This window comes from Sinocyclocheilus grahami, unplaced genomic scaffold (assembly GCF_001515645.1).
Source record: "Sinocyclocheilus grahami isolate Dianchi unplaced genomic scaffold, SAMN03320097.WGS_v1.1 scaffold532.1, whole genome shotgun sequence".
In the NCBI taxonomy this organism is placed as follows: Eukaryota; Metazoa; Chordata; class Actinopteri; order Cypriniformes; family Cyprinidae; genus Sinocyclocheilus; species Sinocyclocheilus grahami.
In genome coordinates this window covers 582,325-599,472 of record NW_015505711.1, presented here as the reverse complement: position 1 = coordinate 599,472, position 17,148 = coordinate 582,325, and the positions used below count along the sequence as shown (strand labels likewise).

The 17,148-nt window shown below is 36.5% G+C and overlaps 1 protein-coding gene across 3 annotated transcripts in view; it reads left to right on the top strand.

The window, feature by feature from the left end:
* The window catches only part of LOC107555360 (ly6/PLAUR domain-containing protein 6B-like), a 21,671-nt gene extending 18,772 nt beyond the window's left edge, over window positions 1-2,899 (top strand). For all 3 annotated transcript variants that reach the window (XM_016238125.1, XM_016238124.1, XM_016238123.1), the window contains 4 exons: window positions 985-1,110; window positions 1,206-1,304; window positions 1,418-1,545; window positions 1,637-2,899. In XM_016238125.1, the coding sequence (XP_016093611.1) occupies window positions 1,008-1,110; window positions 1,206-1,304; window positions 1,418-1,545; window positions 1,637-1,801 (495 nt within the window). In that variant the 5' untranslated portion in view covers window positions 985-1,007 and the 3' untranslated portion in view covers window positions 1,802-2,899. The remainder of the gene's footprint in view (window positions 1-984; window positions 1,111-1,205; window positions 1,305-1,417; window positions 1,546-1,636) is intronic.
* The last annotated feature ends 14,249 nt before the right edge of the window (window positions 2,900-17,148 follow it).

The following is a 17,148-nucleotide window of genomic DNA, read 5'->3' as shown; positions in this document are numbered from 1 at the left end:
CCGGACGCCCCTTTGTCGAAACCGCCGGCCACGCCGTTCTCAAGCCCACCTGCCTCTGCTCACTCAAGCCGGCCCTCCGCTCACTCATGCCCGCCGTGTGTTTCATTGTGAAAGCGAAACCACTTTGTCTGGCCTTCCAAAAGAGGACACGACTAGAAATCAGTGGTTAAGTTGTATTTACAAAACTGTTCCAGAACAGTTCAACCCAAATATTCAGATGTGTGCAGCACATTTTATGGAGGACTGTTTCCTGATCCTGGTAGAGTAGACTACAATGTCGGCTATTCTGATTCACAGACAGTAAGTACGTTTTTTATATTTAAAGAATTTGCCACTGACGATTCAAACGCGAGTTTTGAGCAGTGTAGAGTAGCACTTGTTGTTTGTCATTTCTCCGATCACAAATGCAGATATGGTTTTATGTTTACGTGGCATGATGCAACGCAATGCGTAAAAAGACAGTATAAGTCATTATAGTCCGTAATTATGTCCCCACTGGATGCAACAAATGCCTCGTTTGTAATGGGTTTTAATGTTTTTGTCTCATCGCTCAGGCCGGGACACGGCATCACAGTATGGTAGGGGCGTAATATTTCCGTCACACGCTTGAGGTATTCGGTCAATCACAACGCACTGGATAGCTGGCCAATCAGAGCACACCTCGCTTTTCAGACTGATGAGCTTTGTAAAAATCGATGCGTTTCAGAAAGGCGGGGGATAGAGGAGAAACAATAATGTACAGTTTGTGGAAAATAATGTTTTTTTTTACCTTAAACCGCATAAACACATTTCATTACACCAAATACACAAAATAATGTTATTTTTAGCAACATCATATGACCCCTTTAAGCATTAGAAGCTGTGTGTATTTTCCCAGTTTACGCCAATAATTATAATATTGAGGTGCATAACAAAATATATATTAGGACAAAAGGAAGTCATGTTTTGAGAGACTTAAACTTTATCTTCAACTGTTTATTTTAGGAGTCACTATCAGTGTTTTAAACATGGCAGCAGATCTGGCTTTACTCACTGTTCTCGTCCAGCTTCTTGTTGATTTGGTGACAAGTGACAGCATTGACTTCTACAATATCATGCCTGCTGTAGAAGGCGAGTTTGTTTATTCCAGTTAATTTTGTTATTTTGTTCATTAACTGCCAGTGACTTTATAGCGATACTATAACACAGCGTTCATGTCTGTGCAGCCACCCCGTACCCCAAGAGTTTCAAGTGCTTCACATGTGAACAGGCCTTAGACAACTACAGCTGTAACCGCTGGGCAGAAGATGTGTGGTGTCCTCAAAGTGAGTTTACTAAACACAAACCCACCACTCTCAGATCTTCACAGTTGTCTGTAGATTTACTTTGTAAAGCAATATCCTTTTAAATTCCTAACAACCTGTTTCTTCATTTTTAGATACTCAATTTTGTATGACAATACACCACTTCAACCATCATGGAAAGACAAAATTTGTTACCAAAAGATGTGCTGTGCGTGAAGAATGCCAGTTAGCTGGCTGTAGACATCACAAAAATACACACCATGTGAGTATTCACATACACATTATTCCACTCATACAAATATAATCTCTTACGTCAAAATGATTCACTTACAAAATGTGTTTCTGTCTTGCAGGAGTGCATATCTTGCTGTGAAGGGATGGTTTGTAACGTAGAGCTGCCGACCAATCACAGTAATGCAGTGTTTAGACAAACCAGCAGCTCAGCAGCAGCCACTTTCAAAATCTGGGATTGTGTGATCCTGCTGGTCCCAGTTCTCATAGGAATGCTACCATTGTGATCCTCAATCATAAGAACCTGTTCGGTGATGAACAGCACTGCAAATCATTGAGACAAAGAAGACATCATCCACACTGGAATATTAATACAGTCAGATGGATGTTTTCATTAAGGCCACAGTAATATTGTGCAGGAGTAAGCTAGCATTCCCATTCATCTCAGTGGCAGGATGTTGCAGGATTCCCTGTAAGAATGTGATTTTTCATCTTTGCTGATGGGCTCACAGATGTTCTCATGACTGATCAGTGACTAATCAGCCTGGAGCCGCAAGAAAAATTACATCATGGCTTGGCTGACTGGTTAATGCACCACAAGAAGAAGAAGATCTCTCACTAGTGACTGTCTGGACTCTGGAGCTGTAATATAAGTCAATTTCACACTTGGAGGCTCCCTTCAAAAACAGTTGGACACTGAACGATCTACAATAATATAATTAAATATTTGTGACTTAAACATTGCTTGCAAATTATTTTATTCTTTTAGAAAACACAATGAATTGGAGTGGAGAAGGATGCATTTTGCAGCCAAATGGTGTAATGCAAATCAGCAAAACCATATCTTCATTTTTCAGCGAGGAGACGGCCAGTCGGCCAGTGGTGGAGGAACTGTGTGCACAGGAAGTTGCTGTGTCAGGAAGGTCTGTCAGTGGAGTAGTATCGCTTGTGATGACTGCTTACTAATGACGTGCTAAATAGGACAGAGAACCAGATGGGTTGCAAAACAGCATTTAGCAACTAAAGCAGTGGAATTAACTTATGCTGCCTCACTGGATTTGTATTGAGCAAATTGAGGCTCACACACTGAGCATTAGAAGTCTCTATGTGGGATGTTCCTGTGGCTCTGGTCCCAGATACTGTCACACAGGCCGAGCACAGCAATGAGAGGAACGCAGGATGTGTTGTTCTAGTTTTCTAAATGGTGTGAATGTCTCTAAAAGAGATCTGGATTGCTGCATAAATATCAGTGCTTTAAGAAGGTGGACCTGCATCACGTAAAAGCACTGATTAATTAAAATTAAGTATATTTTGAATTATTCTGGCTTGACTATTGCAAATGCTGTCATGTTTTACTGTCCCAAAAATCAATAGAAATAAAAACATGACCATATTTAACTAATCCTAAGGTGTCCATGCACAAATATTCTATGTTAGGTTATTATGCTACTAATATTTCCCTTACAGCTGGCATTACTACTTATCTATTTTCTAAATATATTTGATTCATTTTATTGTGAATGATTCATCTGTTCATGTTTAACATTTTTAAACCTCATAATTATTTTATCAAAATGTCATAAACCGCACCACCACCGACCTACAACCTACTGCAAGTTTGCATTTAGCTGATTTGCCTCCATCCAGTGAAGAACTGATAGGTAGAATTGAGTCCTAAATTTTTTTTTTCTTATTCAATCATTTTACTCTGAATCAAAATAGTGAAGAAAAGATCTGTCTCTACACTGTAAAAAAATTTGGCAGCTGTGGTTGCCGGAATTTTGCTGTAAAAACTACGGTAGCAACATTTTAGGTTTTATGGTTTTAACTTAAATTTACAGTTAAATACCATAATTTCGTTAACTGATATAATGTTAATATACCAACCTATTGAAGTACTGAAATCTGTTTTGTACCTTTGTAATACACTGATAACCACCAAATGCAGGTGGTGATGAGATAGGCTTTGGTTCATCATGTGACTATCACAAGCAGCTTTTAAATAATCACATATATAGAAGGTGCACAGTGTCATTCACACAAACACTAAACACCATCATGGTAACACACATGAAACTGAAATAATGCAATAAACATTCATTTACCAACATTAGGGGTACACACAACCCTAATATACAAAACTGATAAGAAAAAACTAAGAAGAAGCAGCTATTTCAACAAAAAAACATCAAATTTAAAATGTAACGCAGGGAATTCTGGGAATGTCAATTTACGGTTGTTCACTGTAAATTATACGGTCTTTTTCACTTCCAAAAACAGTATACTACCGTAAAATTAATGTCCAATACATGTAATGTCCAATACAGTTTTTGACCGTATATAGTAGGGGAATTTACCATTAACCATTTAACAGGTTTTTACTGTAGCATTTTTACAGTCTTTTACCGTTAAATTCACAGTCATTTTTTACAGTGTACTTTCATTTGTCATCACAACTTTAAAAATGTAATTAAAACTCATATAAACAACCTTTTATATATATACAATTTTTGCAATTGCAAATGTAGTTAATTTTTAAATTTTTAGTCATTGCATATAAAAAATTTAATAAATAGGAAATTCTATATGTAAAAAACGTAATAAAACCTATTTCTAGAACTGTTTCAGATGTTAATGTACAAACCTCACAGCGCGGCTGTGTTCCTTCCCGTGAAGGTTGAAGTGAGTTATGATAAATAGTCTTGTTTACGTTCATTGGGTTGATTGAGTGTGTAAACGGTTTCTCGTCTCTTTAATCTATAACATACCGCTGTGCTTTTTGTATATGAGCAGCAGGGCTACGTTTTTAAAATTCCTTCCACGCTGATCTGAGAACAGTTTCTGTCTTTTCACATGAGAATGCCCAGGTTTAAATTTGGAGGAGGGAGCTGAACCTCAAACAGCACAAAAGAGCAACCCCCCCCCCCAGAGCTATGAGAACAAATAAAAACATTCCCAAGAGGATTTCGGTGTGGGACACAAAGCCGTGGACCATTAATATCATTGCTGTCTGGAATAATGAGGGGTTTTTTTCTCTCTCTAAACCAAACATGACATATGGTTCTTCCTCTAAAAATGTTGCAGAGGAAATGAGATTTGGTTTCTGTGTAGCTGCTTTACTGACTTATGAAGTTAAAGTGTGTGTGTGTGTGCCTGCTCCGCTGATTGTCTCGCCGTGTGTGCTGTTTGCTCTGGCTGCTGGCTGTCTTTGTTCTGGTTTTATTAGGCGTGGAGCTGGAGTCTGTCACTTTCAGGCTTTGGAGAGTCGTTTATCTTCCATTGAGAAAAACAGTATCAGTGCTGCTGCTCTCATCTGCACCGCCTGTGTCTCTACTATTCAGAACCCAGTCTGTTCAGATGAGGAGACCGAAAGCTCATGGCTCTTATCCATCAAACAGAAGCATTACTGTGAGAATGTTAGCCAACCAAAAGACATTGTAATTAATTAATACTTTAACAGTATGCTTTATTGTACAGTGGAGTGCAAATGTTACCATTGGCCGTTTTTAAAAAAAGAAAGAAAATGTTATAGATAAAAAGAATAATAAATTCTTAAAATAATTAAGAAATATTTTAGCTTTTTAATGTATTTTTAGGTAATTAATCCAATAATCAAATTATAATGTTGATCATGTGAACAGAGATTTCGTACAGATTTTCTTGCATCCATTGTAGCACAAGATTTTTGAAAATTCTCATGCTGGAGAACATGATCATCAGGTTTTACAAATACTAATAAATTGTAAAATTCATGTAATTTTTCTACAATTCTTAGCTTTTTAAATTATTATTATTAATTATTTCCTAAGCTATTTTTAAAGATTCATTTTTTAATTTATATAAATGTTCACTCAAATTTGTTTCTGATAATGTCATTTATATTTAAGGAAATATTTTATACGATTTATACGTTTTTACCATTGTATAACACATTTTCATAAAAGATGGATTGGTAATGATCTTTAATATATACAGTAAACATGATGTTTTTACTACAGTTTCCCTGCAATAAAATGCCAACGTATATATTAAAGGAACACAGGACTCGTTGGAAAGTCCCCTCATACATTTTTATTAGTTTAAAGGAAAATTGACATGATTTAATGATTTATTGGATTATCCAGTGATGCATTTGGTAATAAGAGTGACTGCAAACTTTTACGTCAGTACAAAAGCAACATTCATTTACTGAGAGGCATTTGATACTCTCAAACAATGAACAACCTTCATTCCTGCTCTTGTTTTCATGGTGGCGCCATGCAAATTTGTGTTTCATTGAAGTCTGGTGATTGATGATGTCTCCTCACACAGGCATCGTCAATAATTGAGTTCTTGTTGTTAAGGAAGTGACTTGTGATTGGCTGCACTGTGCACATACATCTTTAGCAAATGAAATAAAAACAATCAATAGCACCTTATCTGAAGAATATGGAGATTTCATCTGGAATTCATCTGTCTTTTCTTTGATCAGTTTGGCATAAATTCATTCATTCATTCATACTGCAGGAATCCGGACATTAACTCTTGGCAGCTACTCTAGGTTCTATTCTAGGTTTTACTTTAGATGTTTAGAATGAAATTGTGGGGGGAAAAAACATGAAAATGCAATGGGAAAAGCCTTTCCCTACTACAAGGGCTCTTGACAAACAAGAAATGTACTTTGAACACAAATACCCTCTTTGGACAAGCCTTCTGTGGTAATCCCAACACAGCACTGGGCGCATTTGATCATTGGATCGGGCCTGTCCTGTAATCCGACTGAGTCACCCGGCTGCATTGTCCACTTGTGTATATGCTTAACATTCCGCTGCAGGGCCAGAGATCACCGCACTAATTGGCAGCCGGCAGTGTTTCCAGAGGGATTTTGTTCTCCATGAGGGTCTGACCTCTCTGAAACCTGGTTGAACCAGACCTCAAAGACAGCTCTGTACCCTCAGTGCCACTTAGTCATTGGACAATAAAAATACCAATGAGCGAGAAGTTTTTCTGATGGATTGCAGAGTAGTGGACCTCATTGTTTATGATTCGGAGACATAGATTACGGGCCTGTGACCTTTTAAATTAACACTGCAGAATACAGTGAAATTCTTAAACATGCAATCAGAAGTATAACAAGAAAGAAGGTAAAGTCAGTATAAAAATTAAGTAGCAATTGCTTTACACAAAGTGAGATTAACCCACGTTATAAACTACATAACCTCAGAGAACAAATAAAAGTTTGTACAAAACCCAGAGCCTGGTCTAAAAGTAGAGACTCTGCTACAATGCTGACGGGAGAGGACAGGTGTATCTCACTCTGTGATCTTTAAGCACATGTGAAGAGCAGTTTCTGTGAAGTCTGAAGACTTGCTGAGATCTTACACCCCCTGTGTTGCCAACAAACCTTTCAACATGAAGAAGAAATAACTTGGGGCTGATGGAAAGTACATACTTAGCCCCTTTTGACCCTCTCTCGCCAAACATTTAATGACCAGAAATAGAATTCAGCTAAACTTTTCGTTATCCCTCCCACATTAAAAGGTATTAAAGGGTTAGTTCAGCCAAAAATAAAATTGTTAGCCAAGAGGAAATCAATATTACGTTTCTGATTCAAAAATTGACCTTTTTGTAACCAACTTCAAGAAGTTATGACGAGTCGTGAAGAAAATAAATTAGATTAATTACTTTTCAAGACTAGTCTAAGTGGTTTATGCAACCAGCCCAATGTCTCTTAAGAAAACTTGGATTTAACAACTTGATTAATACTTTACTTTGCCTTTTATGTACTTTTCGAAGCTTGAAAATGTTGATTACATGGACAGAAAGTTAGAAGAATATTATTCATTTTTGTTCTAAAGATGAATGAAATGCCTATGGGTTTCATAGTGACATGAGTGACTAAATGATGACAGAATTTTAATTTCTGGATGAACTAATGCTTTACTGTAATTACAATGTAATGTATGAGTATATGACCTGAGCACAACAAAAATCGCCTGAAGCAAATGTCTTGAGATATGACTGTAGATGAAAGCAGAATAAAAAGAAGTGGCCTAAGTCATTAGATGTATAGGAATGCAGAATTGCTACCAGCATTTCATCTCGAAATCCTCTTTTGCAGATGGGTATTTATCTCGTTCTGTACAAAAGATTGACATGTTGTGAGGAAGGATCGGTGCTCCTTGAAGAGACCGGAACGGATGATTGAAATACGCCGGAGGCAGTCATGCCTTCACCACTGTCCCTGTAGTGCACATCATCAAAGCCATCCCATTCATTCAGTTTGAGATGATTATGTGCCTCTCGCTTGCCAACCAAATCAACTAGACCTGGTGACAGGTAAGAGGGCAGACCAGGTGTGTTATTCCCTTCTGGAGGTAAAAAAAAAAAGAAGCATAACATTACTGTGAAGAGTAAGTCAACTCATCATTGTGTTTTTGACTTTGGTACATGGGCAAATGTTGAATGTCATGAGTGTTTTTTTTTTTTGTCTTTGAGAAGTAGATTATCTACAACTGAGATGTTCCTCAGAGCGCATGCAGGCCTGTAATGGCTGCTGGTGTTGGTTTGCAGCTATACAGCCTGAGGCAGAAATGACAATGGCAGTTTAATCTGTTTCTTACCTTCTCCTTTGTGTTTATAGCAGCTCTATTTTCAGACGAGATTCTGGAATGTAGAAGTTATAGAGCAAATCCTAGAATTATTTATGTGGTCTTACTAAAGAGAGTATTAACATAATACAGTCTCAGACCTTTTCCCTTGAGCAGGGCCTCATATAATACCACACATTTCTTTTAATTCTGTTACCGTTTAAATTTGTTACAGCTGCCATAAAGAGATTCTCCACCTTATTTTTAAAGTATGAGGCCATTTGTAACTTTAATGTGCGAGGCTTCCGGTGTCATCCGCTTCAGTTATTTTAGTTGTACAAAGACAGTCTGTTATGCTGCTTTATTATGCAAACTGGTATTTGACTTTATTATTGTAATCATAAACACTGGTTTGCAGCACAAACAATTTTGCCTATTCACAGAAAATTGCTAATTTCATGTTGTAAAATAAAGTGGACAGACACCATTGAAGAAAGGTCAGACTTTGCATGCTATGTGCATTACAGAACACAACCAGTATGCTTTTGATTCAGTATGATGTCCCTCATGCATGCAAATTATATATTTTTGTCAATATACGTTATGATGCCAAAAGCATGCCAAGAATCGAGACTGAACTATTTGCCTTTGTTCTGTTTCTCCAGTGTCTTTGTGAACTCCTCTTTCTCTGCTATTTACTGTTCATTTCAACCTGTAGTAAAATGATCCTTATCTCGTGGCTCTGCATACCAGCGAGACCCTGCACCTCCATTACATGAAATCTGACCCCAGAGGAGGAGGTTGTAATTATGGCTGAATGGCTGATTTTAGATTTAAACTTCAAGCGGAATCCAGTCATGCACAAAATTTGTACATGGTGCTGATGCTCTTTTTTTCATCCCTGTCAGGCCGTTCCAGTGATATCTGACATGCTGTGTGGACACATCTCAGCCTGTCAGACGGGAAACCCATGTGTGGAGATGGAGGAGAAAATTGTCAATTTTTTATTACAGAGCAAACTCTGAACACTTCAGATCTGTTTGAATTTGGGTCTGTTTATCAAGCTAGAATTTTGCATTGTGTCCTATTGTACTTACATTCAGAGACATAGGAGTTGTACAGTGAGTAAACCACATGAAAACACTGTATTTACATGGCATGATCTACTCCTGCCATCAATCTCTCTGCACTTCCCTAAAACGGCAGACTGCTGTCGAAATCCGCTCGCTACAAATCAAACTCTCATCCTGTGTGTGATTCTCTGCTTTGAAGTTGATCTTTAGTCACAGGCTTTTAAGTAGCTACAATGTATTTATTTACACTTTAACTTAATGTTTTTAGGGCCACAGAGTTTTACCAGAGGAAGTCAGTTGTCTTCAAAACACCACATTTTTTATTTTTAAATTATATTTATTATTTAAAATACAAATATTTAAAAATTATTTATTATCAATTATTCAAATTTATGTTTTGAAAAAATGCCTAAAAAAGTCAACAGCTTGTTTTATTGTTTTACTGATTTCTGCATGCCACATATCTTCATTCCTCAAGCGCATGTCACTTTTCATCAGACTCTCTGTCTTTAAGTTGGTAATTGTTGCCTTGGGGAAACATTTTGGATTTTTGTGGCATGGAGCATTTTACAACCTATTCATGGCATCAGTGCATATAATATTTGGTTTAGCACATAATTAGTTAATAACAAGTTGAGCAAGGCATATTTACTGCATGCATACATGATATAGTAATATGTGAGGTCGACGCTTTTAATCAAAGTGATTCACTGTGCACTAATTACAGAGACAGTCCTCTTGAAGCTACCTGGGGTTTAGGGTCTTGCTCAAAGGCACAGCAGTGACAGGGGGGTCTGTGATGCTCCCCGCTTTACGGGTCACCCCCCGCACAGCTTTTAACTCGTCCTCACAAATAATGTTTGCTTGCAGGTTTACGTGATCCAGGAGATATCAACTTGGACGCCATCAAAGACAATAGCTTGAGCTCGATATTAATACACTTACTGCAGGTAGATCTGTTGCTCTTTTTACTAACAGAATCACTTCTGTAAATGTGAATTATCTGGCCATAGATCTGTTATCTTCCTAGATAGGGTACTTTTCCTCCAGGGTAAAATACCTAGTTAGTGTTTCTCCCAAAACAGTAAATAGCAACAAACCAAAACTAAATCAAAGCATTTTCCTGATTGCTTGTTTGCCATTATGGTCAATTTTCCTGATCCAGAGGTCATGTGCAGTCACTGAAGATTGATTTTCAGGTCAGTTTATTATAATATTTAGTCATTTTTAAAATGTTGCAGATTTATGTAGCCAATGAGAATCTCTGAAAGAGTCACATATATTTTTAGACAAAAAAAAACGTTTTATTCAAGGTGGTTCTATACACTTTGCCCCATGCGTAAGGGGCCTTTTTTTTCCATAAATGTGTCATGATTTTTTACCATTTCTTTTTACAAACATTTTGTCTCCATTAATATTCAGTAGAAAGAAAAATATTTTTTTACTGTCTAGCTCCATTCTACCCTTGTGAAGAAATTAATCATTTCAGATAAGACATTACAACAAAAACAAAAAAATATATAGATATATACTGTACTGTGTGTGTGTGTGTATATATATATATATATATATATATATATATAGTTTGTGAATGTTGTGATTTAGTTGTTGATTTATTAATTTGAACTAAAGTAAGAAATATGAATGCTGGATTATAACCATTTAAGCCTCTTTTTGTCAACAATTAAGCTATTTGGTTGGATGAGAGAAAGTGTTTAATTTGACATTTCACAGTCATTTACCGTGTTTTATCACCAGCAGAGGGCCAACTTAAAAAGGCTTTAAAATAGAACCATCGACTGAACGTTTTCCTGACAGATGAAATGTGGATTTATCTTAAAGTAGGATAAAAATGGATGCAGTGGATATAATTAGCTATAGGCTTATAATGTAAAGCTTATAACTCATCTACTTTACCAGATATTTTAGCCAAGGCTCCAGGTAGTGTGAATAAAACCCAGTACAGGAGTGTGTGTGTGTGTGTGTGTGTGTGTGTGTGTGGATCCATCGGGACGCGCCTCCTCTCGACCTCTGATAGGCGCAGCCGAGCGTCGCATCCGCCTTTTAGGAACCTTTGAGTTCACAGGGATTCAGCTCGGACGTGTCATGGGTACAGACAACTGAAAGGACACTATTGATATACATGACTCTCTTCGGTTCTTGCCATACAGGGATAAATCTGCCGTGCTAAAAGTTTGACTACAGTCGTTTGAATCATTTTCGGTAAGTAGCCCTAATCTTTTTATTTGACCTGCTGCGATTGGATTAATGCATGACAGAGCACCCCCTTTAAAATCTGAACAAATGTCATGTTTTCATCTCTAGAAGAGTGCTTTTTTGGTGTATTCAAAACATTCACACCACCTCATGATCCAAACCACAGCAGAAAGATAGTAAACATAGTAAATAACAGCGGCAGCTTGTTTGACAGCGTTGCGTCAAAACTAGAACGCTTGCATTATAATCAATTAGACTGAAGCGCACGCTTGCGCTACACGCTTCTGATTATAATGGTGATTTACGTTCTAAAAATGTTAGGGATTTTAACGAAAAAATAATGTTAAAAAATTGATAGAAAAAAACATATAGGCTACTACACGGTAAAATAGGCTACGTTGTATTATAATGTATAATACATAATTTTACTGTTAAATATTGTAACAATGTTTGTGGATTATAATGTATGGCTTTAAGAATGCAATATGTATATTTTATTGGTAAAAAAATTTATATTTTACCAACAATTTATTTATGGGGAATGGGGCAGTCCCAGAATTCCCTTCATATTTGTTTAGAATTTAAGTTCGTTTCTTCTTATGTATGTAATCTGCTATGTAAATATGTGAGTGTTGTGAGTGATTTGTGTTGCCTTATATGTTATTTAGTTAATGTTTCTTGCATTATTTTAGTGTTGTATGCTAGCCTGATGTGTTTTGTCTTTGTGTGAATAACACGGTGCTCTGTATTTACATTATCTTCGATTACTGTTGCTGAAGAGGCATTTTGATGAACTATAAATTATCATGTGGCCATCTATTGTCCTCCTGTTTCATTCCAGTCAATTTTACAGTGACAAACAGATTAAAATAGCTTAAATAGGTGTATATTACCATTATATAGTTTAGTTACATATAGAAAAGTATAGTACAACTGTAAAATATCCTTTCACAAAAAGATTATATTATAATCTTTAAAATAAAAGATTATTATTATATATATTATAGTGTAGTTTGTTGCTTAACAATATAGATGTGTTTTTTACATTTAGCCTAGATTAGTTAGGAGTGCAAAAGTAAGACACAATGCCATTTTCAAAGGTCAAACAAAATGGTCATCCTGTCAAAAGTCATCATTGATATTTTACATTATATAAGTTCAATTAAACATACAAAGGGGTTGAAATTCAGCTCACTGTAAATTGCACTCTTAAATCTGTTCATATCTTTAACACAGTGCTGGCCAAAAAAGCAAGTTATATTCCATTCTCATTAAATGTGTGTATTTTTTGATGTTCTGTCAAAAGCAAGTGGTGACCTGTCATTCATTGCATTTATAAAAGGTCAGGAATGACCCTCCCTGCCCACCCTGATTTTGTGCCATGTTCTGTGTCATGCATTTGCACTATATTATATGGAATCAGCAATGAAGCGCTCTTACATCTACCAGTGTGAATACATGCATGACAATGGATCTATAATATTTCATTTCAAAATATGTAGCAGGTGTATGGATGCAGCAGTGCATGTTATTTTTAGGAACGAGGCAGATTTTATTTGATATGGGTCGATCCCTTGGCTTGATGGAGCGTTGTGTGCAGCTTTGTGTTTGTCATGCTTGTAGGAGTGGTTAATTCAGTGTGTACATATACATTGCTTCTTTCCATTTGTTCTCTGCATATCCAATACAAATACGTAGGCTGCTTATTATACATTATGTAATACAAAAATGTTTTGATTAATGTTTTTTGGCTCACAGTCAATGTCTAATATTGACCGACCATGAGAATCTCATCTTCTCATTTCAATGACCTTTTTATGAACGTGTGGCCTCCGTTACACCCGGACTGTTGTTTTTCTCTTTCTAGAGCCGATGCTTAATCTCATTAAGTTGTAATGCACCTGCGTGGGGCTGGAGAAGATAAACGACTCCATGCTCATTTACACAGTGAGATTTTTCAGCGCAGAAAATAGTCTGAAGTGCTTTTTATCTGTAGTCTGTGCAGGGGTTGTGTGAGTACAGACTCAACACAGGCAGCCAAGGACGCAACGGGAAGGAAGACAGCAAAATATTCTCACTTAGCAGGCAGTGAGAGGAAATCCATTGAGTTACTTATGAGCCAAGCTTCCTTTGATATCAGACAGGAGAAAACATTTCAGCTGTGGTGGAAAGCCCTTTTCTTACTGGTAAAGCCCTGATGACATCACAGTGGCAGACAATTTCAGACAATGCAAAGTGAAAGTTCTGTTGTAAAGCATAGACTTGTACTGTCATTCTCTTCACCTTCAAATTCAAGAATATCATGGGAATGTTTTGCAGTATTATATGCATTAACATTAGTTGATGCTTTAGGCAACATGAACTAAAAATGAACAAAACATTTTTGTAGCATTTATTAATATAGGTGTAAATGTTAATCATATTATTATTTTTGTTGTTCATACTACCACTACTACTAATACATATTTTATGTTTAATTAATTTTATTACGTGTTTTTGATCATTTATACTTAGTATTAGATTATAAAGCTTGAAATAATGTTATCATTTATAATTTAAATGTTAAATATATATATATATATATATATGTATACTATATGCAGATAATAACCATAACTGAGATTAATATATGATGTGAATGTATTAGTTTATGTTAACTATTGCATAATGTTGATCTAACTCATACAAGTGTTACCAGTACTGGTTTAAAATCATAGTACATCTGTAAAGCAATTTTCAGTGTTAAATACACTAAAGCCTATAGTCTCGTTCAGTCAGGGGCAAAGGAAATGCATTGTCTCCTGCAAACATGCATAGGAAGAATGGAATTATAGAGTGATGTGTGTCTAAAGCCCATCTGTGGACGGTCTGATTTTGTGGTGTTGCTGCAGTCTTGGTTGAAGGGACTCGGTCAGAACAATGAATTCAAGAAGAAAATGTTTAAGAAATGAAAGGGTCCTCACCAGCGTGAAAAATGCATTTGTCTTCGTTTTTAAAATTCCAGTGCCCGCGCATATGATTTATCGTCCATTAGTTCTCCTGGGTTCACTTTATCTGGATGGGGGTGGTGTAACTCAAGACCATCTCACGCATAGGCTTATATGCTATTTTCTGTAAATATAAACCGAAGAGATTTGCTTCATGAGCTGTTTGCAAAGCAGCGAAGCTTAGTAAATATGAGATACAGACTGTAGTTGTAGTTTGTGTTATAAAATAGGTGCTCAGGCATGTTTTAATTTTCAGAAAAGGGTCAGACTTCTTTTATGATTAATTAAATGTACAGCTAATTAGCAAGTTCTAAGTGCAAGACTTTACTGAAACATTTACAGCAGTATATAGTGACTGAAAGTGTGACAGAAAAAGAAAAATGAGCGCAGAGCTGTTTTGCAATATACAGTATTATTATTATTATTATTATTATTATTATCTTCATCATTATTATTATTATTAATAGTAGTAGTAGTAGTATTTTGCTTGCCCTGACTATATGTCCACTGTAACCTCACAACAAAAGTTATATATATATATATATATATATATATATATATATATAATTTGTAGTTGTATTAAAATGCTTCATATATATAGGCCTATATATTTGTGACCCTCTCTGTAAAATCTAGGCTAAAGTTTGAAGAGTGATGGAGAAATCTGACATCTTGTTAGTTAGGGTTTGATGGATTAGCTTTACCTGCCAACCAGTTTGTGGATTCCACTCTGTTTGTGTGGATACTTTCCCTTATAGACACTTGTGACAGGAAGGCCCACATATTTGCATGTCCTCTGACCCCAAGAAACAGTTGAACACCTGATAACATGTTAGAGCCGGGGCAGGTGTTTCTCCAGATGGCCAGCCGAGAAACTGAAAGTTGTTATTTGAGACCTTCTAATGACAAGGGTATGGAAGCATTTAGAGTTAAATGGGTCTTTATTATTGATGTATGAGGGTGGTTTTCTGACGGCATGATGCAGGCTGCAGGAATGTCACGGGAATGTTAGATCTGGTCGTTGTGGAGTGTTTTGAATCTCTTGGATCATGTTAATAGATTGCATTACATGTAATGATGTTACTGTGTGTTGTGTCTGGATTTATCTTTTCATTTATTCTTTTTGAATAGTTAAACACATGCTAGTATTATTGCTTGCAGTCACTCTGGATGTCAGGAGCATCTTTTTTCTTTAAATAATCTTGTAATACCCACAATATATCACCTTTTTACCATTGCGTGACCATCAGAGGTCTGATAAAGCGTCCCGTGTCGTAGTGGGGGAGGGGGTTCAGTGCTCCATGTGCTGATCGGACCCTCCATTACCCAGAGTGCCATCTCAATGGGGACGGTGAGGCAGAAGACAGAGCGATGGCTTCATCTGACCCCTTTGTTTCCCCTCACCATGTCGAGGAACTTGACAAAGGCTGATGGTCTTTGGATAATGGCACTTCTCTTTGGGCTGAATACATAACAAACGCTGTTCATTGGGGCGTAAGGGAGAATCCCTCAACGCTGTGCATTACTTATGCTCTTTTTGAATTATTTAGCAAAGTTTGTTTAGTGTTAACTGCATGAGTGACCAGGCAAAGATCACTATCATTGAGTCAGTGCTAGTCGGCCTGAGGCGCCCGGCGCTCTTAATGCATCTGATATTTTTGCATGTTATGCCCTATTATTCCATTATTTTCATTTTCAAGTCTTTTTAGCTTTACGACATGATATATGTATTTTTTTAGGTAAGTCACTATGGAGAATATTCTGGTCAGAGAGGACTATGTAAAACTGTTTGGTGTTAAGGAGCTTTTGGCAGATTTGGATGCTAATTAGCTGCTCTTGAACCCCATTTGAATGCTTTACTGAACAGATGTATCCGATTTGTCTTACGGAGGCCTTTTTGCACCCTGTAGTGAAGCTGCTGCCATCTTTTGTCTGTGTATGAAGATTTATATCTAGTCTGTTAATACACTTTGTACCAGGATTTGAACAACAAGGCTCATTCACCTCAGTCAGTGTGTAGTTCAATATCAGTGTAATGAGATATAGTTTGAAATGTATTTATTATGAAATCAAGCATTTCATTCAGCACTTCATTCATTCATTTATTATTCAACAGAGACCGATTAACCTGATCAAAAGTGACAGTACAGACTTTTAAATTGTGACAAAAGATTTTTATTTGAAATAAATGCTGTGCTTTTGAACTTTCTGTTCATTGAAGAATCCTGAAAAAAATAATACTATTATTATTTTCTTAAGCAGCAAATCAGCATTAGAATGATTTCTGAAGGATCATGTGACACTGATAAAATTCTGCTTTGTCATCACAGGAATAAATTACAATTTAATATATTCAAATAGAAAAATGGCATTGTAATATTTCACAATATTACTGGTTTTACTGTATTTTTGATCAAATAAATGTCAAGTCAAGTCAAGTCACCTTTATTTATATAGCGCTTTTAACAATACAGATTGTGTCAAAGCAACTGAACAGCATTAATTAGGAAAATAGTGTGTCAATAATGTAAAATGACAATCGTAAACACTAATTTTTCAGTTAAAGACAGTTCATCATTGAATTCAGTGATGTCATCATTCAGCTCAGTTCAGTTTAAATAGTATCTGTGCAATCAAGTCAACGATATCGCTGAAAATGAAGTGTCCCCAACTAAGCAAGCCAGAGGCGACAGCGGCAAGGAACCAAAACTCCATCGGTGACAGAATGGAGAAAAAACCTTGGGAGAAACCAGGCTCAGTCGGGGGGCCAGTTCTCCTCTGGCCAGAC